Source organism: Mesoplodon bidens (genome assembly GCF_964165515.1).
Source record: "Mesoplodon bidens genome assembly, chromosome: 19".
Lineage (NCBI taxonomy): Eukaryota > Metazoa > Chordata > Mammalia > Artiodactyla > Ziphiidae > Mesoplodon > Mesoplodon bidens.
Window position 1 is genome coordinate 50,815,946 of NC_138179.1, and position 25,148 is coordinate 50,841,093.

General features: G+C 47.3%; 1 protein-coding gene across 1 annotated transcript; it reads right to left on the reverse strand.

The window, feature by feature from the left end:
- Positions 1 to 17,008: 17,008 nt before the first annotated feature.
- LOC308607776 (primary amine oxidase, lung isozyme-like) lies at positions 17,009 to 25,148 on the reverse strand (the record flags this gene model as incomplete). The annotated part of the gene is given in 8 exon segments (XM_081220001.1): positions 17,009 to 17,955; positions 18,200 to 18,329; positions 19,102 to 19,228; positions 19,231 to 19,386; positions 23,545 to 24,096; positions 24,099 to 24,165; positions 24,169 to 25,064; positions 25,067 to 25,148. Coding segments are annotated over 8 exon segments (2,286 nt in total). The 3' UTR covers positions 17,009 to 17,679.

The following is a 25,148-nucleotide window of genomic DNA, read 5'->3' on the forward strand; positions in this document are numbered from 1 at the left end:
AGCCCCCTCCTGCTGCCTCCAGCAAAAGTTTATCACGTGCAGAAAGAGGTGAGGCCCCAAAGGACTGGAGCCTCCTAGAAAGCTGACTGAAGAGAGAAATTGTGGAGCTCTCAAGTCCTCAGAGGACTTATGGATATCTGTGGCGAATACAGTGGAAAAAGCATTTGAGTTGCTGGAGGTTTTGTTGAGAATTCTCTCATTTAAAGAACTATCTCCAGGACTTCCCTGGTGGCACAGTGGTTAAGAATCCGCCTGCCATTGCAGGGGACATGGGTTTGAGCCCTGGTCGGGGAAGATCCCACATGCCGTGGAGCAACTAAGCCTGTGCGCCACAGCTACTGAGCCTGAGCTCTACAGCCTGCGCACCACAACTACTGAAGGCTGCGCGCCTAGAGCCGTGCTCCGCAACAAGAGAAGCCACCACAGTGAGAAGCCTGCGCACCACAGCGAAGACCCACTCGCCACAACTAGAGAAAACCCGCGCACGGCAACAAAGACCCAATGCAGCCAAAAAAAAAAAAAAAAAAAATCTATCTCCGGAAGGGGGATTCCATCATCTCCCTCCAACTCCTGGCATCTTTCCTTTCAAGAAGTTCTCCAGGGACTTCCCTGGTGGTCCAGCGGTTAAGAATCCGCCTTCCAACCCAGGGGATGAGGGTTCGATCCCTGGTGGGGGAACTAAGATCCCACATTCTGTGGGGCAACTAAGCCCGTGCGCTGCAAGTAGAGAGAAGCCACGCAGCACAACTACTGAGCCCACATGCTCTGGAGCCCACGCACCACAACTAGAGAAGACCGCGCACCACAGTGAAGAGCCCACGCAGCCAAAATAAAATTAAAAAAAAAAAGTTCCCCAGTTTAATTCAGCAAACATTTATTGAGCAAATCGCCTCGTTTGGCTCTCTGAGGAATTCAAAGTTAAATCCCAGTTGTCCTTAGGGATTTCCACACCCTCTCTAGCTGGGCAGGGAAGCCATTTACTTAACTATGTGGACTGGGGGATCCTTTGATGGAAACTGAATCCATTTATACAAATATCAGTGAGCTCCCTATTATTTTGTCCTAGTTGCAGATGACTCAAGACTTCTTCTTCTTTTTTTTTCTTTTTTTTTTTTTTTTGCGGTACGCGGGCCTCTCACTGTTGTGGCCTCTTCCATTGCGGAGTACAGGCTCCGGACGTGCAGGCTCAGCGGCCATGGCTCACAGGCCCAGCCGCTCCGCGGCATGTGGGATCTTCCCGGACCGGGGCACGAACCTGTGTCCCCTGCATCAGCAGGCAGACTCTCAACCACTGTGCCACCAGGGAAGCCCAAGACTTCTTAATGCCCTCTGGGGAAATGACAGCTGAGTCTAGGAATCAATGAAGATGGAAAATTATATGGGTCCCTCTTCACCAGGCACATTAGCTGGGCACTCCCCAGGCACTCTCTCCACAAACAGAAATTCAGAGGCTTGGGGATCTTGGTTTGGGAAGAACGTGAAGGCAAGGTTCCAGAAAGTACAGTCTGGTCTGCCATTAACTAAGTACAGCTGGTTCCAGGGTATCTGGCACCTTCTTCTTCTTCCCAGAGCAAGGTTGACTCATTCAATCAGACAAGTGTCTTTGCTGACAGGAAAGCAAAAGGGAGGGAGCCGTAATTGATGATGCACCTCTTCCAAAAATTACACTTATTACCGAAAAGAAATTGTGACTTTATCTACAGCCAAATCCTCTATTCTGACTGGAGCTCTGGGTTCTATTGAGAGAGGAGCTGCCTTTCTGCTCAGTGATGATCACAAGAATGAGTCTTGTCTGCACAAGGTAACAGGGAGGCCAAACCCAGCTTCAATCCAAGGCTTTGTCTGAGTAACAGCATAGATGTCTCTCAAGGGTGACAGGCTGAACTGCAAGATGTATAGTTTTATTTTTTGAAGAATTTATTTTCAGGTGCTTTTTTTTTTCCTACGAAGCGATCATTGGTGGGGTGGGGGGGGGTGTTTAGGGGTCGACAGGAATTGGCTGGATCACCTGCTGTCACCTGTGACGCGAGTGACCCAGATCATTTTTTACAAAAACATGTTGGTAAAAGCAGGTGGAGGGAGAGGTGGATTAATCATTGTTAGCCAGTGAAAATGGCTGATTTATCTCCAGCGTTGTGGGAAAGTTCAGCTGCAGGACCTTGAACTGTGCATCTATTGACCAGGTGGAAGGAGCGTGGTGCATGTCTCAAGATGAGCTGGACATTTTTTTAAATTAATTAATTAATTAAGTTTTGGCTGCGTTGGGTCTGCATTGCCGTGCGTGGGCTTTCTCTAGTTGCGGTTAGCGGGGGCTACTCTTCGTTGCGGTGCGCGGGCTTCTCACTGCGGTGGCTTCTCTTGTTGTGGAGCACTGGGTCTAGGCGTGCGGGCTTCAGTAGTTGCAGCACGCAGCCTCAGTAGTTGTGGCTCGCGGGCTCTAGAGCACAGGCTCAGTAGTTATGGTGCACAGGCTTAGTTGCCGCAGCATATGGGATCTTCCCGGATCAAAGAAGCTGTTTTTCCCTCCAGAGGTTATCCTCTTTCCACAGACGGTCAACCAGTTCCCTCACGACCAGAGGTTAGACATTTCTAACACTCTCCATCAGCCCTTCGGGGGTGCCAAACCACCCTAACAGCTGGGACACATTCTTGCTGTCAAATTCGCTTCTTCCTGCCAGGAGTTAAACTTTGCTGATCGTGCAGGGCAGAGGCAGAGGCAAAGGAAGGAAGCCTCCAAAAAAAGTGCTTGGGACTATTTGGAAAAAGCTCATTTTCTTCTTTGTCCTGGTCTGTACTCCAGAGACAAAGATGCACTGGCTAAGGAAAGACAGGAAGGGTGACTCAAGCTAAGGATCCAACCTCGACTGGCTGTTCCTCCTTGCTTCAACTCATGAATTCTTTGGAAGAACTGGCACCAACTAAAGGACGGGAGGAAACTGAGGGGTCATCAGTTGCACAGCGCTAGCTCAGCCTGATGCGGGGGGTGGGGTGAAGTGAGGTGGGGATTGTTGGGTGGGAGGTGGGTGTGGGGCCGAAGGAGCATCTTGGTTTTCCTTAGAAGATTCAGAAACATCCTCAAGCTTCCAGCAGGCAACCTGGGAGACTGTCCCTCCTGCCTTGCCATTACTAGGATTAAAAGGAAAAAAAAAAAAAAGAAGTTAAAGATCTGTGTGACCCTGGCCAAGTCACTAGACTCCTCTGGCTTTTACTCTTGTCAACTGTAAAACTGAGACTTGGTCACCCTCACCCACCTTTCAGTTTTTTGGTTTTGGGTTTTTTTTTTTTTTTAATACAGCAGATTCTTATGAGTTATCGATTTTATACATATTAGTGTATATATGCCAATCCCAATCTCCCAATTCATCCCACCCCCGCTGCTTTTCCCCTTGGTGTCCATACGTTTGTGCTCTACATCTGTGTCTCTATTTCTGCCCTGCAAACTGGTTCATCTGTACCATTTTTCTAGGTTCCACATATATGCATTAATATACAATATTTGTTTTTCTCTTTCTGACTTACTTCACTCTGTATGACAGTCTCTAGATCCATCCATTTGTCTCTACAAATGACCCAATTTCATTCCTTTTTATGGCTGAGTAATATTCCATTGTATATATGTACCACATCTTCTTTATCCTTTCGTCTCTCAATGGGCATTTAGGTTGCTTCCATGACCTATTGTAAATAGTGCTGCAATGAACATTGGGGTGCATGTGTCTTTTTTAGTTATTTATTTATTTTATTTATTTATTTTTGGCTGCATTGGGTCTTCGTTGTTCCAGGTGGGCTTTCTCTAGTTGCATCAAACAGGGGCTACTCTTAGGTGCGGTGCACAGGCTTCTCTTTCCGATGGCTTTTCTTGTTGCGGAGCACAGGCTCTAGGCACATGGGCTTCAGTAGTTGTGGCACGTGAGCTCAGTAGTTGTGGCTTGTGGGCTCTAGAGTGCAAGCTCAGTAGTTGTGGCGCACGAGCTAGTTGCTCCACGGCATGTGGGATCTTCCCAGACCAGGGCTCGAACCCGTGTCCCCTGCATCGGCAGGCGGACTCTCAACCACTGCGCCACCAGGGAAGTCCTGTTTGCAAATATTTTCTCCCATTCTGAGGGTTGTCTTTTCGTCTTGTTTGTAGTTTCTTTTGCTTTGCAAAAGCTTTTAAGTTTCATTAGGTCCCATTTGTTTATTTTTATTTTTATTTCCATTACTCTAGGAGGTGGCTCAAAAAAGATCTTGCTGTGATTTATGTCAAAGAGGGTTCTTCCTGTGTTTTCCTGTAAGACTTTTATAGTGTCCAGTCTTACATTTAAGTCTCTAATCCATTTTGAGTTTATTTTTGTGTATGGTGTTAGGGAGTGTTCTAATTTCATTCTTTTACATGTAGCTGTCCAGTTTTCCCAGCACCACTTATTGAAGAGACTGTCTTTTCTCCATTGTATACCTTTGCCTCCTTTGTCATAGATTAGCTGACCATAGGTGTGTGGGTTTATCTCTGGGCTTTCTATCCTGTTCCATTGATCTATATTTCTGTTTTTGTGCCAGTACCATATTTTCTTGATTACTGTAGTTTTGTAGTATAATCTGAAGTCAGGTAGTCTGATTCCTCCAGCTCTGTTCTTTTCCCTTAAGACTGCTTTGGCTATTCAGGGTCTTTTGTGTCTACATACAAATTTTAAGATTTTTTGTTGTAGTTCTGTAAAAAATGCCACTGGTAATTTGATAGGGATTGCATTGAATCTGTAGATTGCTTTGGGTAGTATAGTCATTTTCACAATATTGATTTTTCCAAACCAAGAACATAGGTGTAAGGTTAGATTGTTTATTTGAGGCTTTTCTTGTTTCTTGAGGTAGGCTTGTATTGCTATAAACTTGCCTCTTAGAACTGCTTTTGCTGCATCCCATCGGTTCTGGATCATCGTGTTTTCATTGTCATTTGTCTCTAGGTATTTTTTGATTTCCTCTTTGATTTCTTCAGTGATCTCTTGGTTATTTAGTAACATATTGTTCAGCCTCCATGTGTTTGTGTTTTTTACAGTTTTTTTTCCCCTGTAATTGATTTCTAATCTCATAACATTGTGGTCGGAAAAGATGCTTGATATGATTTCAGTTTTCTTAAATTTACCAAGGCTTAATTTGTGACCCAAGATGTGATCTGTCCTGGAGAATGTTCCATGTGCACTTGAGAAGAAAGAGTAATCTGCTCTTTTTGGGTGGAATGTCCTATAAATATCAATTAAATCTATGTGCTCTATTGTGTCATTTATAGCTTGTGTTTCCTTATTAATTTTCTGTCTGGATGATCTGTCCATTGGTGTAAGTGAGGTGTTAAAGTCCCCCACTATTATTGTGTTACTGTCGATTTCCTCTTTTATAGCTGTTAGCAGTTGCCTTATGTATTGAGGGGTTCCTATGTTGGATGCATATATATTTATAATTGTTGTATCTTCTTCTTGGATTGATCTTGATCATTATGTAGTGTCCTTCCCTGTCTCTTGTAACATTCTTTATTTTAAAGTCTATTTTATCTGATGTGAGTATTGCTACTCCAGCTTTCTTCTGATTTCCATTTGCATGGAATATCTTTTCCCATCCCCTCACTTTCAGTCTGTATGTGTCCCTAGGTCTGAAGTGGGTCTCTTGTAGACAGCATATATATGGGTCTTGTTTTTGTATCCATTCAGCAAGCCTGTGTCTTTTGGTTGGAGTGTTTAATCCATTCACATTTAAGGTAATTATCAATATGTATGTTCCTATTACCATTTTCTTAATTGTTAGGGTTTGTTTTTGTAGGTCATTTTCTTCTCTTGTGTTTCCCACTTAGAGAAGTTCCTTTAGCATTTGTTGTAGAGCTGGTTGGGTGGTGTTGAATTCTCTTAGCTTTTGCTTCTCTGTAAAGCTTTTGATTTCTCTGTTGAATCTGAATGAGATCCTTGCTGGGTAGAGTAATCTTGGTTGTAGGTTCTTCCCTTTCCTCACTTTAAATATATCATGCCACTCACTTCTGGCTTGTAGAGTTTTGCTGAGAAATCAGCTGTTAACCTCATGGGAGTTCCCTTGTATGTTATTTGTCATTTTTCGCTTGTTACTTTCAATACTTTTTCTGTCTTTAATTTTTATCAATTTGATTACTATGTGTCTCGGCATGTTTCTCCTTGGGTTTATCCTGCCTGGGACTCTCTGCACTTCCTGGACTTGGATGGCTATTTCCTTTCCCATGTTAGGGAAATTTTTGACTATAATCTCTTCAAATATTTTCTCAGGTCCTTTCTCTCTCTTGTCTCCTTCTGGGACCCCTATAATGTGAATGTTGTTGCGTTTAATGTTGTCCCAGAGGTCTCTTAGGCTGTCTTCATTTCTTTTCATTCTTTTTTCTTTATTCTGTTCTGCAGCAGTGAATTCCACCATTCTGTCTTCCAGGTCACTTATCCGTTCTTCTGCCTCAGTTATTCTGCTATTGATTCCTTCTAGTGTATTTTTCACTTCAGTTATTGTATTGTTTGTCTCTGTTTATTCTTTAATTCTTCTAGGTCTTTGTTCAACATTTCTCGCATCTTCTTGATCTTTGCCTCCATTCTTTTTCTGAGGTTCTGGATCATCTTCACTACCATTATTCTGAATTTTTTTCTGGAAGGTTGCCTACCTCCACTTCATTTAGTTGTTTTTCTGGGGTTTTATCTTGTTCCTTCATCTGTACAAAGTCCTCTGCCTTTTCATTTTGTCTAGCTTTCTGTGAATGTGGTTTTCCTTCTACAGGCTGCAGAATTGTAGTTCTTCTTCCTTCTCCTCTCTGCCCTTTCCTACCTTTCAGTTTTAACATTGCTTAAGTTTTTGGGTGCTCTTTTAAAGTAGCTCCAATGATGTGGTGCCTGACTTTTAGTGATTTAATAGAAGTAAATGATTCATTATTGCCAGAAGGAAAAAGATAAATGTGTTCATATCTTTTTTTAAATTAAAAAAAAATTTAATTGAAGTACAGTTGACTTATAATGTTTCAGGTGTACAGCAAGGTGATTCAGTTAGGAATATATATATATTCTTTTTCAGATTCTCTTCCATTATAGGTTATAACAAGATATTGAATATATCTCCCTGTGCTATACAGTATGTCCTTGTTGTTCACCTATTTTGTATACAGTAGTGTATATCTGCATATCTTTTTTTAAAATAAATTTATTTATTTTATTTATTTATTTTTGGCTGCTTTGGGTCTTCGTTGTTGCGTGCAGGCTTTCTCTAGTTGCAGTGAGCAGGGGCTACTCTTCATTGTGGTGTGCGGGCTTCTCATTGTGGTGACTTCTCTTGTTGCAGAGAATGGGCTCTAGGTGCGCAGGTTTCAGTAGTTGTGGCACGCAGGCTTCAGTAGTTGTGGCTCACGGGCTTAGTTGCTCCACGACATGTGGGATCTTCTTGGGCCAGAGCTCGAATCTGTGTCCCCTGCATTGGCAGACGGATTCTCAACCACTGCACCACCAGGGAAGCCCACTGCATATCTTTTTTTTTTTTTTTTTTTTTTTGCGGTACGCAGGCCTCTCACTGTTGTGACCTCTCCCATTGTGGAGCACAGGCTCCGGACGTGCAGGCTCAGCGGCCATGGCTCACGGGCCCAGCCGCTCTGCGGTACGTGGGATCTTCCTGGACGGGGCACGAACCCGTGTCCCCTGCATCGGCAGGCGGACTCTCAACCACTGCACCAGCAGGGAAGCCCTGTATATCTTTTTAATTAAAATATTTTCATAAGTAATGTATCCACATGGTTAAAAAAAATTCAGAGTTTGAAAGATCATTCAGTGAAGCCAGTTCTTCCTTCCACCTCTGGGCATCTTCCAAACATGGGTGCTGCCAAGACCCAGCTGAGACCTGTGGTACACCGGAAGTCAGAGAAGCCCCCCACAATTCTCAAGTGGAAGGCAGCTCCCTGCCCAGAGCCTGGCATCCAGCTGTGATCCAGATTGGGAGAGGGGGTCATCCCTTCCACCCTCTTCTCTTCCACCTACTGTTTTTCTCCCCCAGCTCTGCCCTGTAGTCCTTTAATCAACTCTTTAATTTTCAGAACTTTCATCCTAACCAAAACACCCATGTTGTATAGTCAGTTATTAGTCCTTCCATCTTCCGGAGCCCAGTTGGGGGACATAATTAGGAAATTAGTAGTCTCAGACCCTGTTAACCCATACCTTACCCCCTCTGAGAGCTCCCAAATATGGACTGTGATGCAGAGAAAGAGGAAGAGGTGAGGCCCAGAATTGTCATGAAAACAAACAGTGAGGTTTCCTCACCCTGCAAGGCTGGGGAGCGCCAAGGAACTATTCTGAGCTATGAAAACACAGCAGGGCTCTGCTAGAAAATAAACAGCTGTCTGTCCTGCCAACGCCTGTCTCTCTGGACACGAGTCCTGACAGTGTCTGATCTCTAGCCAGCAAGTAGGAGAGACAGGGAGAAGGGCGAGGAGAGCCTCGTGTGCCTCCCTCCTTTAGGATGGAAAGGAAAGCTTGTTTTATTTTTAAGATTTTAAAGATTTTCTTCACTTTAGTAGGTTTGAAGTGGAAGGAGGGAAGTGCCAGGGTCATGTCAGTCCAGGGGATCTCTCCAACCTTGAATTCCAGAGAGCAGGATGTGAGCTGCTCCCTCCTCAGCCTCGTGCAACTTCAGCCTCCTCTGCTCTGCTGGGAAGGAAACGTGACCTTCTCGCTGTAAGGCCTGCTGGGTGACCTTTTCTCACCCTTCTTCTGTGTTAATTTTTGGCCACATGTGACCCTTCCAACAGACGGAACACTCACCCTCACCCTCACTGTTTCCAGTGTCCCTCCACCAAGCTCTACTCTCCTTCCTCCCCTTCCTCCTCCCACCATCAGCATGAGGTTAGGCCCCCCTTGGCCACCACCTGGCTGCTGTATACATTCCCCAGACCTATGAGTTCCTTCCAGACCAGTTCTTCCTCCAGATTTCCCTGCTTTGTAAATGCACCTCTTCCTCCTCTGCCGTCCTACAGGCGCTGAGCCTGGCAACCTTTGAGTCATCCTTGATGGCTCCTCATCAGGTCTTGTTTGATTTTCTACTCTGGTGGCCACTTGTCAATCCCTCTGCCTAGACCTGCAAGTCCCTTTGTTACCTAATGATGGCCTACGTCCCTTCTCACTCCCCAACCTGAGCCATCCTGCAGACCACTGGCAAAGGCAAAGGAGCCTTCCTTCTTAAAAAAAATTTTTTTTAATTAATTAATTTATTTATTTTTGGCTACGCGGGGTCTTCCTTGCTGTGCGCAGGCTTTCTCTAGTTGCGGTGAGTGGGGGTTACTCTTCGTGGAGGTGCACGGGCTTCTCACTGCTGTGGCTTCTCTTGTTGCGGAGCATGGGCTCTAGGCACACAGGCTTCAGTAGTTGTGGCATGCGGGCTTCCGCAGTTGTGGCTCGTGGGCTCTAGAGCACAGGGTCAGTAGTTGTGGCGCATGGGCTTAGCTGCTCCGCGGCATGTGGGATCTTTCCAGACCAGGGCTCGAACCCATGTCCCCTGCATTGGCAGGTGGATTCTTAATCACTACGCTACCAGGGAAGCCCCCAAAGGAGCCTTCTTACAATACAGTTCTTTCCATTTATCACCCAGAAAACATCCCGTGACTCCCCACTGCCTTCAGAATGAAGTTCAAACTCAAGCTCACCCACAGTCCAATCCCAGGTTATCTTTTCAGCCTTATGTCTTGCAGCTCTCCTTCATGGACCCCTCATTCCAGATACACTAATGGTCTTGGATTTCCCAAACATGCCTTGGTTTGCCTAACTTGGCTGTTTCCTCCAACTGGAATATAATTCCTCCCATCTCCACATGTCCAGATTCTAAACATACTTCAAAGCCAAGCTAATAAAGCCTTCCCAACCCACTGATGCCCACCCCTCATCAGCTATAAAGGATCAGTCTGACCTGAACTCCCCTAGCCCTTAACCATTCCTACCTTAGGTCACTCAGCATGTTCAAACCTTGCATTACAGTTGTTTGCATATTTCTTAACCCTTTTCCTGCTATCCTGAGGCCTGAGGGCTAAGAAAGCATCTCTTCCAGCACCCAGACCAGAGTTCTGCTTGCATATCTGGGGCCAGTATGGTAGCTTGGTTAGATGCCCGCAGTGGTTCCTCCCATTGCTGATATATATCCCTTTGCACTGTGACTTTGACTCTTTTCCTGTCAAGACGTGAAGTTTATGTCTCCATCCTTTGAATCTGGGGTTGATCTTGTGCCTTGGCCAATGAGACATTAGCAGATGTGATGTAAGCAGAGGCTTGAAAAGCATTCGCTCACTAGGATTTGTTCTCTTTGGGCTACAGTTGGAACCCTGGATCACAGAGGGGAGAAGTCCAGACTGGCGTGCTGGAGACACACTGCTGTAATGTGTGGCATGTCTGATAACTGGCCCCAGCTCCAGACCTGTGAGTGAGGCTATCTTAGACCATCCAGCTCCAGTCCATCTGCTGGGTATCTGCAGCCACACGAGTGATCCCAGGAGACTCCAGCAGAACTGCCAAATGAGCCCAGCCCAGAGGGCCGACCTACAGAATAATAAGCAAATAAAATGGTTTGTTGTTTTAAGCCACTATTTTCCAGGGTGGCTTGTTGTGCAGTAACTGAAACACCCAGTAGATGCTGGTTAATAAAATATCAAATAAGGGAAAATTTTGTGGCGGTCCAGTAGCTAAGACTCTGAGCTTCCATTGCAGGGGGGCCATGTGGTATGGCCAAAATAAAATAAAATAAAATATTAAAAATATCAAATAATAACTAGCATTCAGTGAGCATTTACTTGATGTCAAGAACTAGTCTTGGAAAATTACATGAACTAATTCATTTAATCCTCATAAAAATCCTGAGGTAGATTTTATTACTGTTCCCATTTTACAGGTGAGAAAAATGAGGCACAGAGAGGTTACATAACTTGTCCAAGGTCACACCTGCCAGTTCCAAACCCCAGCAATCTAGCTTCAGAAACCATACTACAAAACACTATACATTGTTGCAGAATGAGGAAAACTTTAACTCATTGCTTTGCTGCCTCAGAAACACGCTTCCTTACATACATGCCAAATTCTATAGCATTTTGGGGTCCAACGTCCAGTCTATGCTTCAAACCCTCCCATACCACGCGTCCTTGGGCCTACCCCAGGCTCCGGGTCCCTCCTACCTGTTTCACAGAAAACCCAGTGTGGGGAACTGATTTACAGACCTGCCAATGTCCACCTACTCAGAAACTTTTCTGTCCCATCTCCTCCCTCCTGCAACCTTGGCTGGGCTGCTCGTTCCAGCAGTGCAGGTCTCATCTGGAAAGGAAATATTCAGGCTAGTGTGTCAGCGTTGCCCTTTGGCCCTGTGTCCCAGCTTAACCTGTGCAGCCAGGTGATCATTCACCCAGGATCTTTGGGCTTCTTTAGACCTTCCTTTTTGAGGTAGTCAAAGGAGAAACTGGACATGAAATGGGTTTTTTTGTTGTTTGTTTGTTTGTTTTTTGCAGTACGCGGGCCTCTCCCTGCTGTGGCCTCTCCCATTGTGGAGCACAGGCTCCGGACGCGCAGCCTCAGTGGCCATGGCTCACGGGCCCAGCCGCTCCGCGGCATGTGGGATCTTCCTGGACCGAGGCACGAACCCGTGTCCCCTGCATCGGCAGGCGGACTCTAAACCACTGCGCCACCAGGGAAGCCCTGAAATGTTTTTTTTTTTTTTTTTTTTTTGTAGTACACAGGCCTCTCACTGTTGTGGCCTCTCTCGTTGTGGAGCACAGGCTCCGGAGGCGCAGGCTCAGCGGCCATGGCTCACGGGCCAGCCGCTCCGCGGCACGTGGGATCTTCCCGGACCGGGGCACAAACCCGTGTCCCCTGCATCGGCAGGCGGACTCTCAACCACTGCGCCACCAGGGAAGCCCTGAAATGTTTTTTTGACGAGAATTCTTCTACAAAGAATTACCTGAATATAACAACTGTCATTGTTTCAACAAAGATGTATTTAAGCAGCTGCAATGGGCATGACACCATGCTGGGCATCAGGCCACCAAGGCCAACAGGACATGGTTCTTGTCCCAGGGAAGCAAGGGGAGGACACATGTAGATAATGAACTAGAGTTCAGCGTGTGAACCTCCATTGCAGGCTTCTTTCCAAAGAACCAAGGGTGCAGGGAGAACAAAGCAACCAGCAGGGAAAGGGGGGCGGGGATGACACTTGAGTTGGGTTTTAGAGGATGAATAAGCCTTCACCAGATGGAAAAGGGAGGAAGGGGAAAGAGGAAGGAACCAGAGGAAGGAAGGAGGGGAGCGTGTGGGCAGAGGCATGATGGGAACGGCCTGTTTGGGGAAGGTCCCATGGTTGAGGGCGTCTGGTGGGCGGGGCATCAGGATGGCAGGAGCTGCTGAACCTGGTCTGTGAATGGCCTAATGTGCTCTGGAGAGAGTGGGAAGCTCTGAAGATTTATAAAGGGCAGTTGGCCAAGGAAAACTATAGGAGGGGGACGGAAGGAAGGTAGGAATTCGTTTACAGTGAGTCTGGGCTCAGGAATCTAGTTGCAGAGTCTGTGGCGAGGCTGGTGTGTGCTGTGTCAGGAGAGTCTGGGTGATGTCCCCCGAGACACCCCACGATGGTTTCCTGGTGAATTCACCACAGTCCAAGGGAGGGGCCTAAGTCAGAAAACAGATTTGTCAGCTCACCAAGGGGGATGGTCTTTTAGGGAAGATCTAAATTTACCAGAGGAACACCTGGGAATTCCCTGGCGGTCCAGTGGTTAGGACTCTGTGCTTTCACTGCCGAGGGCCCAGGTTCGATCCCTGGTCAGGGAACTAAGATCCCTCAAGCCTCACGGTGGGACCAAAAATTTTTTTAAATAAATAAATTTACCAGAGTAACACCTGAAGGCTAATCTCCATTTCCAGTAACTGCCAGAGCAAAAGCAATGATCAGGATACCAATTTACAGAAGATATATATATCTATATCTTATATACCTATATCTATATAATCGTTTACACAAGAGCTATAACGGACTTGTCCATCTTCTTTCCATGACTGAGACGTGGTGGGAAGCTGGCCCACTGAGCTGCGAATCAGAGGCAGCAGTGGGTCATGAGTCATGAGAGAGATTTGAGAGGGCCTGGAGCCCTCATCCACGTGGCTATTGTGCCTCCAGGGCTGGACAGTCCTGGCCTTGGGCCGGGTCCCCTGCTCCAGACACGGGTGGATTGTCACTGCCAGGGCAGGCTCTGTAATGCCCCCTTTCTGTGCCTTCTGACAGCCACATTCTTGTTTAGACTCTTGGTCAGGCTCCTCTGGCAGGTTTGGAACGGAACTGCTATCTCAGGGTTTTCTCAACCTTGGTTTCATGTTAGAATCAGCTGGGGGAAATTTAAAAGCTGCTAATGTCTGAGCTTCACCCCCAGAGATTCTAATTTTATTGGGCTGAAATGCAGCGTGGGTGTGTGGAGTTTTACAAGATCCTCAGTGATTTCAGTGTCCTGTCAAGGTTGAGAGCCTTTGCTTTAAGGCAACTGCAGATCTCTGTTCTGGTCCACTGAATGCTGATTATTCTCCTAGAGGGTCACTTACCATGGATCAGGTGCCAAGTACTTCTTAAGCATGACCTTGTTTAATTCTTTAACCTGGCCTGCCAGGCAGTGAAGAAGAGCAGTGGTACAGACGGAAGGAGTCAGGTATAATTCCACAGAGACCTGGGCTCGATCCCAGCGCCGTCGCCTACCAGCCAGGTGACTTGGGGCAAGTTACCTAATCCCTCTGAATCTTCGTGCCCTGATTTGTAAAGTGGGAATAATAATATCTCCTTCTCAAGGCAGTTGTGAGGCATAAACAAGGCAGCAGATGGAAATCAGCTAGCCCAGAGTCATCGCCACCATACTGGCTCCATTTCAATGGGAGAAGTGGGAGAGACTAAGACATCACATTCCTTGAGGGTCCTTGAGAAAGTGGAGGGGTCCCCCATTATATCCTGGCCCACAGACTATGGTCAAGGAGTATGTTTTTTTTTTTAAATTATGAACATCAAGAATGGCTTTACTCATAGTGTTAATTTCATTTTTCTTCTGCTAATCAATTTTATGTACAGTAGTTCATATGTTAAACAATATGTGTACCAGAATTAGGAATATAAGCCCTGGGCTTCCCTGGTGGCACAATGGTTAAGAATCTGCCTGCCAATGCAGGGGACACAGGTTCGAGCCCTGGTCCGGGAAGATCCCACATGCCGCGGAGCAGCTGAGCCCATGCGCCACAACTACTGAGCCCGTGCGCCACAACTACTGAGCCCGTGTGCCACAACTACTGAAGCCTGCGCGTCTAGAGCCCGTGCTCCGCAACAAGAGAAGCCACCATGATGAGAAGCCCGCACACCACAACAGAGTAGCCCCCGCTCACTGCAACTAGAGGAAATCTGCGCACAGCAACAAAGACCCAGTGCAGCCAAAAATAAATAAATAAATAATAAAATTTAAAAAATAAAAAAGAGGAATATAAGCCCTTCCTAATGAGGTACACTGACAGTTGGTTAAAGAAAAATAAGTTGCAGTGGGAAGGTGTCTGAGACTCAAGCTCCACTGAGGACACTACAGTCTATTTCCCTTCACAGGGTCCAAGGTGTGGGTAGGAGGGACGGGACAGAAGCTGCAGACACCCACCTGCAAGGCCTGAGTGGAGCAAACGCTTGGCACAGCCCAAGTGGCAGGGCGGGGACACGAGGCGGGCACCACTGAGAGGCCAGGCCAGGGAGCTCACACTGCTTGTGTTTGTGTGCAGTGTGTGGTGCTTGAGGCTGTAGGTCCAACAGTCCCAGAGGGGCCACATTCCCCATCTTCCCTCCCACTCGCCAGGCTCCCCTAGAGCTTTGCTGCTCAGACTCTTTGGATGTCTCAGGGCTGCATTCCTCAGGGTCTGCTTGCTTCTCTCTTGTGGCTGGAAGGGTATATTCCCAGGAGAGCCTTCCAATGGGGTCGTGTCAGGGTCTGTGCCTGAGCGTTCCCTGTGCTCACTCCCCCTTGGGGTGGCTCAAGCTATGCCTTTTGACCCCAGTGGGGAACCCCATCGCACACCCGTTGGTCAGCAGCAGAGCTCCCGATGCGGACATCAGCCTAGGACCACATGTCCCCTCTCTCTACCCATGCATGTGGACAAGCAGAGGTGGAACAGCCAAGAGAAGCATCCCTGACCCTCCCCCCACCCCAAGCATTTGTTTGGGGGACAAGATGAGAGCATTTACACCCATCATGGTCCAAATTTCTTTAAACAAGAAAACACAAGAAAGTGAAAATATGATATTTATCTGGGTGAGAGGATAAAGAGACATTAAATCACTGAGCCGAGAAGCAAAATAAAAATAAGAATCAGCTGGAGCGGCTAGGCCCGTGAGCCATGGCCGCTGAGCCTGCGCGTCCGGAGCCTGTGCTCCGCAACGGGAGAGGCCACAGCAGTGAGACGCCTGCGTACCGCAAACAAACAAACAAACAAAGAATCAGCAACAGCAACCCAGCTCTGCCTTCACCCCGTCCCCATCCGAGCACTTTTCACCACATGCTGCTGCCAGTCTCGATGGGAATGTGGCTTCTACTGCTTTTAGTCTTCAGGTGGAGGTCCCTTTGCCAGAACTTAATTCCTTCCCAGCTCACCTGGTTGAGCCTGGGTCCAAGCAGTTCCTGCAGGAAATGATGGGACTTCCGTGTGATCTGAGCTTCCGGTTTCCCTCTGGTTGCAAGCTGCGTTGGACCCAAATCTCTGTTCCCTGAACTCCCCTCTTGCCAGGGCCTGCCCACTCAGTGTCCTCCCCTAGGGCTGGGTCTGTGGCCCAGGCTTCCAGCTGGGGAAGGAACCCCCTCTCTTCCTGACCTCACAGGTCCCTCTAGAAAAGACACTGACAGGATAGGTCAAACTACAGAAGTAGACACCGCACTCCACGTGGGTTCCTTTAGCCTGGAGGCACCTGAGAAAACTTCGTGCTCCCACACTCCTTTCTGGAAAATGTCCCAGTTCTTATTTATAGCCATCTAAAGTCCACGCCCCAGGAGGGGCGGCAGGGATGTGAGGCCCTGGGGGCTGTTGCCTGATTAGGCGGAGACTGTCCCCACTGGGACACACTTGGCTCCACAGTCCCCTGCATGCCCAAGGCTTCCCCATCCCAGGGACAGGGGAGGTCACCAAAGCTGAGGGGATTTGGGGTGGGGGATTATAGACTTCCCCCCAGGACCTCAGAGGGAAACACCAGGGAGTAGAAGCTGAAGTAGCAAGAGGAGGGGAAGGAGGAGGGGAAGAAAAGAGAGAGAAAGAGGAAGCTAAGGTGACAGGGAATTGAGGGAAGCACCTTCCTAAGATCTCGGACACAGGCCTAGTGGGGACCCTGTCCTGGGGCTCCAGAGAACAGCTAGTCTCTAGATGTCTCACCTTCATATTCAAGACCCAGGGCAAAGGAGGAGCTGGGGAGGCCCAAGAAACTTCTGAATGTACTTAAGGCAACTGAATTGTCCATTTTAAAACGGCCAAATGGTACATTTTATGTTGTGTATAAGTATGTCGCATAAAAGTTTAAGTAAACGTTTTATGTTATGTTATGCAAAAAAAAAAAAAAAAAGAGCAAAGAAAGGAAATGGTACAGTTACTTTGGAATGGTGTCTGGCAGCTCTTCGAAAGGTTAAACATAGATGACCATATGACCCAGCAATTCGGCTCCCAGGTATATACCCAAGAGAAATGAAGGTATTTGTCCACATGAAAACTTGTACACAAATGTTCATAGCAGCACTATCCGTAACAACCAAAGAGTGGAAACAAAATCTGGTCTATCCATACGATGGAATTTTATTTGGCCATAAAAGAATGAAGTACTGATTCCTGCTACAACACGGATGCGCCTCAAAACCGCTACACTGAGTGAAAGACGCCAACCACAGAAGACCACTTGTTGTATGAATATATTTATACGAAACTTGCAGAATCTAGGCAAGTCTGTAGTGACAGAAAGGTGAGTGGTTGCCTAGAATTGGGAATGGGTTGGAGGGAAATAGGAAGTGGGGTGATGAAATTGTTCTGGAATTAGATAGTAGTCATGGTTGCACAACTTTATGAACATATTAAAACCCATTAAACTGTACATGTTAAAAGGGCGAATTTTATGGTATATGGATAACATCTCATTTAAAAAATAAGATTAAAAAACTGGTAAAAAAAAAAAACAGGAGGGCTTCCCTGGTGGCGCAGTGGTTGAGAGTCCGCCTGCCAATGCAGGGGACACGGGTTCGTGCCCCGGTCCGGAAAGATCCCACATGCTGCGGAGCGGCTGGGCCCGTGAGCCACGGCTGCTGAGCCTGCGCATCCGGAGCCTGTGCTCCGCAATGGGGGAGGCCACAGCAGTGAGAGGCCCGCGTACCGCAAGAAAAAAAAAACCAAAAAAAAAAAAAACCAGGAGTCTTCTGGTAAAAGTATGGCCATCACTTTAGACTCCCGGCTGGCCATTCCTCTCTTCTCTGCGACAGGAACCCAGGAGGTTTGAGGTCAACAAAGCTAAGAACCCCATGTATCAGGCATCACAGACTCAGGATGCTCCCAGCAGGGAGGGGGAGGGAAGGGAGGATGGTGCGAGAAAGGACTGCCCCATCCAGTGCCCATCCCCTCCCCTCCCCACACTCCCTGGCCCTGGGGTCCCAGCCATATTCTCCATCCCAGGAACCACCTAGTTGTGGGAGAAGCCCACGTGGGAGAAGGCAGGGAGGTGGAGGGCACAGGCCACAGCCTGGGGGAGACAAGCCAGGGGGTTGACCTCACAGGTCCCAGCATCCTGGTCCTCCCAGAAGTAGACGGAGTCAGCAGAATCGATGGAGGGGTCCTGGTCAAAGAAGTTGTAGGGTCGGAGGAAGAAGCCCACACCATTCCCCACAGTCACTGTGTTGGAAATGTCCTCTGCATGGGGGATGTGCAGGAAACCGGCTGTCACCCAGGCCACCAAGTCCTAATGGGGGCGAAGAAAGAGGATCATGAGGTCTGGCTTTGCTAAGGACACGTCCGCCTCCCCCAGTGGCCTTGTATGGGAGGGACTGAGCTCAGCAGCCCAGGAAAGATGTGAAATCATAGCGCTTTCTTCCTTAGTAGGTTCTAAAGACCCCTAGAGGAATCTGGCTTGGGAGAGAGTAAGGAGGCTCATCCTTGCTCCCCCCGCCTCCCCCCCCATGCCCACCCCCTCCCCATCAACTCAGCTGCCCAGCAATGGTCTCGTTGTTGATGAAGTCAGTGAAGTCCAGGGTAGGGGTCCAGGTGTCCTTCAAATTATAGATGCTGATGCTTCTGGGCTCCTCCTCCTTCCGCTGGGTCACAGCCAGCTGGTACCTGCAGGGGATTTGGATTAGACCCACAAGGTCATCGACCCATCCTGCTGCCTGAAGCTGCACTGAAGAGAGGACACAAAGGGGAAATGAGCATAAAGGTCTTATGTTGTCCAGCCTCTTTATTGTTCTCTGTCCACTTCCCTCTCTCTCTCTCTCTCTCACAAAGTTCCCGCATTTGCTCAATATCCTGTATCTCAAACACCTACTGGCCCATTGTTCAGACTTCAGGTGGGACTGTTGCTCACGCATCCATGCAGATGGGAGTCTGGGCCTGGATGCATATGCACAGACATGGCCTGATTCCCATCTTAGGTGAATTTCAGTATCTCATGTGCCTGCATTTTGGGGAATATTCCCTCAGATCTGTGCTCCTCTCTTTGTTTTCCCCTCCAAACTTGATTGTGAACATTTCAGTTCTTATTTATTTATTTATTTATTTATTATTATTTTTTTGATTGTGAACATTTTAAACATACAGAAAAGTTAAAAGAATAGTCTAGTGAACACCCATATACCCACTTCCTAGATTCTACCTGGAGCATTTTGTCATATTTGATTCAGCATGTAGCTTTTCATTCATTCATCCACACAGGAGGCTTCATTTTGAGCAGCCTAAGATTGTGGCTGCAGGAAAGTGTGTGTGTGAATGTGTGATCGTGAGTGTGTATATGTACACACACCCATGGGAGGCAGGGGAACCTGGGTTTCCAGCAACATGGAGCCTTTTGTACAGTCCGCCTCCCCCAGTGCCTCTCTGACACCCCATCACCCACCTTGCCCAGCTCAAGGCTCTCTCCGTGGAGCTGTTCTGGGGCAGGGGCTCCCCAGCAAAGCTGACTGTCTGGATGCGGTAGCCCCTCGGGTGCCCCCACTTGTTGCTGTGATTGCTGGCCAGGTACAGTAGCTAGGGGAGGGACCTCCCAGGGGGAAGGCGGCCTGCTCCTCCGTCTCCAGCAGCTTCCGGGTCACCTGCAGCCTCTGTATCTGGTGCTTGGGGCTCCAGGGTACCGCCGTAGGGACAAAAGCCATGTCCTCAGCCCAGACCCAGTTCTCCAGTCCTGCAGGGGTGAAGTGGAGATGGTGGGGGGAAGGGGGGAGGGAGGGCAGGTCATGCAGCTGCTCCGCCCCCTCTGGACTGTCCCCACCTGGCTTCAGAGTGGGGGCCAAAGAGAAAGCCAGACTGAGTGTGCCCCCTCTTGCCTCCCCTCTCCCCAAGATGTCCCTGATCCAAAGATTTGGAGAAGGTCTTTCTTCTTGATATCATCTCTGGTAATAGTCCCAGATGCCTTGTGACTGGGCTTCCACTGACCTTCCCCCTCTGAGGAGCTGAAGGGAGGGTGGTTTACCTGAGGTTGGAACAGTGTAGCAGGCAACGTGTGGGGCCAGGTTCTTTCTGACCTGAGGAAAGGGTCTGCACCTCATATCTGAAGCCCTCTGGCATCACTAGAACTGCCTTCTCATGAAAATAATCCCAGCAGTAGCTCATATTTGTTGAACTTGGAGGAGCTCTGCACAGGCAGTGTGTTGAGGGCTTTACATGGATTGATGCTTTACTTGAACAACAACCTGATGGAGGAGGAACTATAATTGTCCCCATTTTACAGATGGGACAACTGAGGCTTAGAGAATTTAAATAATGTGCCCCAGTTTGTCACCAAGGGCATGTGGTTAGTTTCATGGCAGTGCTGGGGACCCAGGTCTCAGTCTGGCTCTACACTGCCTACACATCAGCACCCAGAGGAAACCAACACAAAGGGGCTCCACCACACATGGACAGCAGACACGCAGGTCAGAGGGAAGGAGAGTCAGACCCCAGGCCCAACACTGCTGGAGCTTAGCGGTGTTTTCTTTTGCTTGGGGATTGGCAAGGAATAAGGGGCAAGGCCAAAGACATAGTCTGTTGCCTGAATATTTGGAGTTTTTAATGATTTTATTGGAGTCCAACTAGGTTCTATATTAGGACTCAAGTGATCTGAGACCAAAGAGCAGTAAACCAAAACATACCGGAAGCTCCCTCCATACCTTCCAAAGATCAAAGAGAGCAGAGACTGATTAAACAAACCCTCAGTTTCCCTTTGTGAATTACTGCTCCTAGTCCACACTCCACAGTTTCTACTTGTAGATGACAATTAAAGGCCAAGAGTTCCTTTTCCGGTACATCCACACAAGCAGGCTCATGTGGATAATAATAATAATAATAGCTAATACTTCTCTGTGCGTGTCAGGCACCGTTCCAAGTGCTTTAAGAGTTGTTATAGCTTAGATGTAGAGATAAAGAGAGATGTGTACGTCAGTTAGAATACATACATGTATTTTCTAGCTAAGTCCGATGAGAGAGCCTAAAAGCAATGACATCCCAGTAATAATGAGCACACCTGGTACCCAGATCTTGGTTTCTAATTACTATTCTCCAATAAAAGGAACAAGAGATTCTTGGAGAAGTGGTTGATTTCAGGGCTGGGGCAGGGAAAATACAAGATGTAACTGGAATATCTTGCGGTGCCAGAAAGTAAAGAAGTGCTCAAAAAAGGATGGAGGCATGTCAGCAAGACACAGGAACCAACCTGAAGGCTCTCCCAATGGCCAAAACTGAAACAATTTAAGGAACAAAATAAATGATAGTATGGGGTTATAACCCTTAGAATAAAATATCCATGAGTCCATACAGTTATGCATAAATAATTACATACATAAATAAAGTAAAAAGGAGGGATAACACTTTCTTAACGGAGAATTCCAATTAATAAATGTATAAAGAATAAAAGAAAAAATGTAAATGACACAGCAATAATAATTGTTGAAGGAAAAATCCACCAGTAGTTGTTAAAATTTGTGGGCAAGAGTTTGAGAAGAAAAGAAATGGTATATTTGCATAGCATCAAAAATTTCCCCCAAATATTTATTAATTGAAAATGGAAAAACAGTAACTTTTGCAATGGAGGAAGCTGGAAAACACCACCTTAACCAAATGCCTGAGGCCAATATCACTGGTAATAAGACATATGGACATCACATACCCCTTGATATGATGCTCTGAGAAGGGTATAAAGTCATTTCTGTGGTTTTCTTACCAAAAAAACCTCCACAAAAACAAAAACACAAGCTCAACCCAATCATGAGAAAATATCAGAGAAACCCAAATTGAAAGACATTCTACAAAATGATTGACTAGTATCTTCTAAAGTGTCAGTTCCTGAAAGACAAGGAAAATCTAAAGAACTGCCAGATTGGAGGAGACCATAAGGAGACAGGACATCTAAGTGCAAGGTGGGTTGCTGGTTTAGATCCCGGAACAGAGAAAGGAAATCAGTAAAGAACTGATGAAATTCTCATAAAGTCTGTAGTTTATAGCATTGTAATAATGTTAATTTCCTGGTTGTGATTGTCCTGTGGTTATGCAAGATGTTTACATTAGGGGGAGCTGGTGATGGGTATATGAGAACTCTATGTAATGTCTGCAACTTTTCTGTAAGTCTAAAGTTATTTCAAAAGAAAAAAATGTTTTTAAATAGTCATCATGAATTCTCACAACAGTCTTATGAGGAATGCGCTGTTACACCATTTTTACACTTGAGTAAACTGAGATACAGAGAGGTTAAGCATAAAAATGTTCCTCTCAGAAGTGGAGAAAAGGGAACCCTTTTACACTGTTGGTGTGAATGTAAATTGGTGCAGCCACTGTGGAAAACAGTATGGAGGTTCCTTAAAAAACTAAAAATACAGTTGCCATATGATCCAGAAATTCCACTCCTGGGTGTATAGCCGGACAAAACCGTAATTCAAAAAGATACATGTATCCCTGTGTTCAGAGCAGTACTATTTACAATAGCCAAAACCTGGAAGCAACCTAAGTGTCCATCAACAGACGATTAGATTAAGAAGGTCTGATAGATACATACATACATATATATATGTACATATACATACACACAATGGAATACAACTCAGCCATAAAAAAGAATGAAATAATGTCATTTACAGCAACATGGATGGACCTAGTGATTACCATACTAAGCGAAGTGAGTCAGAAAGAGAAAGGTAAATACCATATGATATCACTTATATGTGGAATCTAAAGAACGACACAAATGAACATATCTATGAAACAGAAACAGACTTACAGATATAGAGAACAGACTTGTGGTCGCCGGGGGGAGGGATGGATTGGGAGTTTGAGGTTAGCAGATGCAAACTGTTGTATATAGAACGGATAAACAACAAGGTACTACTGGATAGCACAGGGAACTATATTCAATATCCTGTGATAAATCATAATGGGGGACTTCCCTGGTGGCGCGGTGGTTAAGAATCCGCCTGCCAATGCAGGGGACACGGGTTCGAGCCCTGGTCCCACATGCCGCAGAGCAACAAAGCCCGTGCGCCACAACTACTGAGCCTGTGCTCTAGAGCCCACGTGCTACAACTACTGAAGCCCGTGTACTTAGAGCCCGTGCTCAGCAACAAGAGAAGCCACTGCGATGAGAAGCCCGGGCACCGCAACGAAGAGTAGCCCCTGCTCGCAGCAACTAGAGAAAGCCCGCACACAGCAACGAAGACCCAAAGCAGCCAAAAAAAAAATTAATGAATGAATGAATTAAAAAAACATAATGGAAAAGAATATGAAAAAGAATATATATATGTATAACTGAATCACTTTGCTGTACAGCAGAAATTAACACAACATTGTTAAGTCAAGTAAACTTCAATTTAAAAAAAATGTTTCTCTCACACTTTCCAGGAGCCCCCCACGTGCTCTCCACTCCTCCATGACAACCTAAGCCTATCGAGAGCAGGGATGTTGTTTCTTCTGTTACATTGTCTTAGTGCAGTGCTTGGCACAAATACACATTCATTCAGTGAATATTTGTTGTTTGCCTGAGTGTAATATGTTGTTATGTGAGAAATTAGAAGTGACAAAATATATGTACATTATGATTGAAATTTGGTGGTAAAATTCTAAATATGTATATCAGGATATCATATATACATAGTATACACTGTAATATATTCTAGATTGCAGATGCACGATTTTAAAAAAGCGAAGACTTTTTTTAAGCATGAGAGAATAACTATTTAAGGGTGAAAATCTCTGAGGAATTTGATGACTTTCACATTTTCTTCTTATACTTTTACATTTTTAATGTTTCAATGACCATTTTTAAATCTAGGCATGGAGACTTCAGCCCCCTTTACTGGCCTCCGCCAGGATGTCTTACCACCTGCGTCCAGATCCACCTTGAAGTGGGCACTGTGGGTGTGGACGGTGCTCAGCGTGTGCTTCCCAACCTGGTTTCCGTATCTTCGGGCAGCACCAAAGAGGAAGGATGAGCCGATATAGCCTGTGGCATGGAATTTGACTTCGATGGCCTCACTGGGGTGGAAGACCGTATCCCACACGTAGTCGTAGTTGAGCAAGGTCGACACAGATCTGAAGACCAGCACTGTCTCCACAAGGCCCCCAAAATAGTGGGAATGAAAGTCTGAGTGGTGTCGCCTCAGGGGCAGGCCCTGGTTCTGCTCAAACACACATAAGGCATCAGGTAGTGTCTTGGGGGCTTGGGACTCCAAAAGGAAGTGCATAGGTGGCCAGTCCATGTAGGTGGCCAGATAGGGGCAGTCCACCCCACAGGTCAGGGGCGTGGAAAAGTGGCCCAAACCAAAGTTGCCATCTGCGTACCGGCCTCTCACAGCAGAAGGAGAATTTCCACCATAGACAGCCAAGGCCTCCTGGACACTGACTTCATAGGCGACTCTCTCCCCTTGGAAGTGATATCAAAGATCCTTGGGCCACTGAAAGCTCCGAGGCCAAAGGAGAAAGTCCACAGTGAGGAGGCCACTCAACTCCCCTGGACACTGAAGCGGGGGCCCTGGGGATGGAACTGCAGAGGGGGAGCCGGACCCGGAGGCGCCTGGGACTTCAGGGACCAGGACCCACCTGTGCCGTTGTCTGGGACCACCATCACATTCACCAGGCCGGCCTCAAACTGCTCCTCCAGATGGGCCAGACCCTCATAGTAGCGGCCTTGAAAGAACACCTTCTGGATGGTCCAGCGAGCAGGGTCCAGAGCCTTGTGGTCTACCAGAAGCTCCAACCTTGTGGGGTGCAGGAAGAACCCAGCCCCTGAGATGTTGTAGTAGAGGCCAAACCAGGTGGCCCTGTCCCCTGATTGCAAGCCACGGGGGGTTGTGGTCATGGTCACCAGGTTCCCTCCTTGGTGCTTGTAGGAGCAGCAGTGGTGGAGGAGACCAGCAGCCTGGGGCAGCTCTCTGTTGAAGATCATCTGATCTATGTCCAGGTATTCTCGCGTGAGCACGGGGCGTCGGTGATAGGGCAGGGCGCCCCCGTGACGCTCCACAGTCACATCCCGCAGGTAGGAGGGGTGCGGCAGCGGCCCCACCACCAGCTCAGTCACATTGGGCTGGGCGTGTCCGCCAAAGAAGACGATGGCCAGTGCCTCCCGGGCAGGCGGGGGGCTCCCCCTGTCCAGGTGGGCCAGGGCTGCAGCCTTGGGGGGCAGCTCCAGCTCTACCGAGAAGACGCAGTTGTCTGAGGGGTGGGCCTGAGCTGCATCCACCAGGCCTGGTCCCAGCTTCTGGGTCAGAAAGCTCATCACAGCCGTCAGCTCTTCTCGGCTCAGGTCTGCAAACAGCTGGCTCTGGCCAGGGTGTGTCCAGGGCTGGGCACTGGGAGATCCGGAGGGGCAGCGGGGAGGCAGGCCGGGATGACACTCCTTCCAACTCCTTCCTCACTCCCAGCACCACCTTCACCCATGCCCGTCACCAGAACATTCCACAGGGACAAAAGAATAAAGACAGCCAT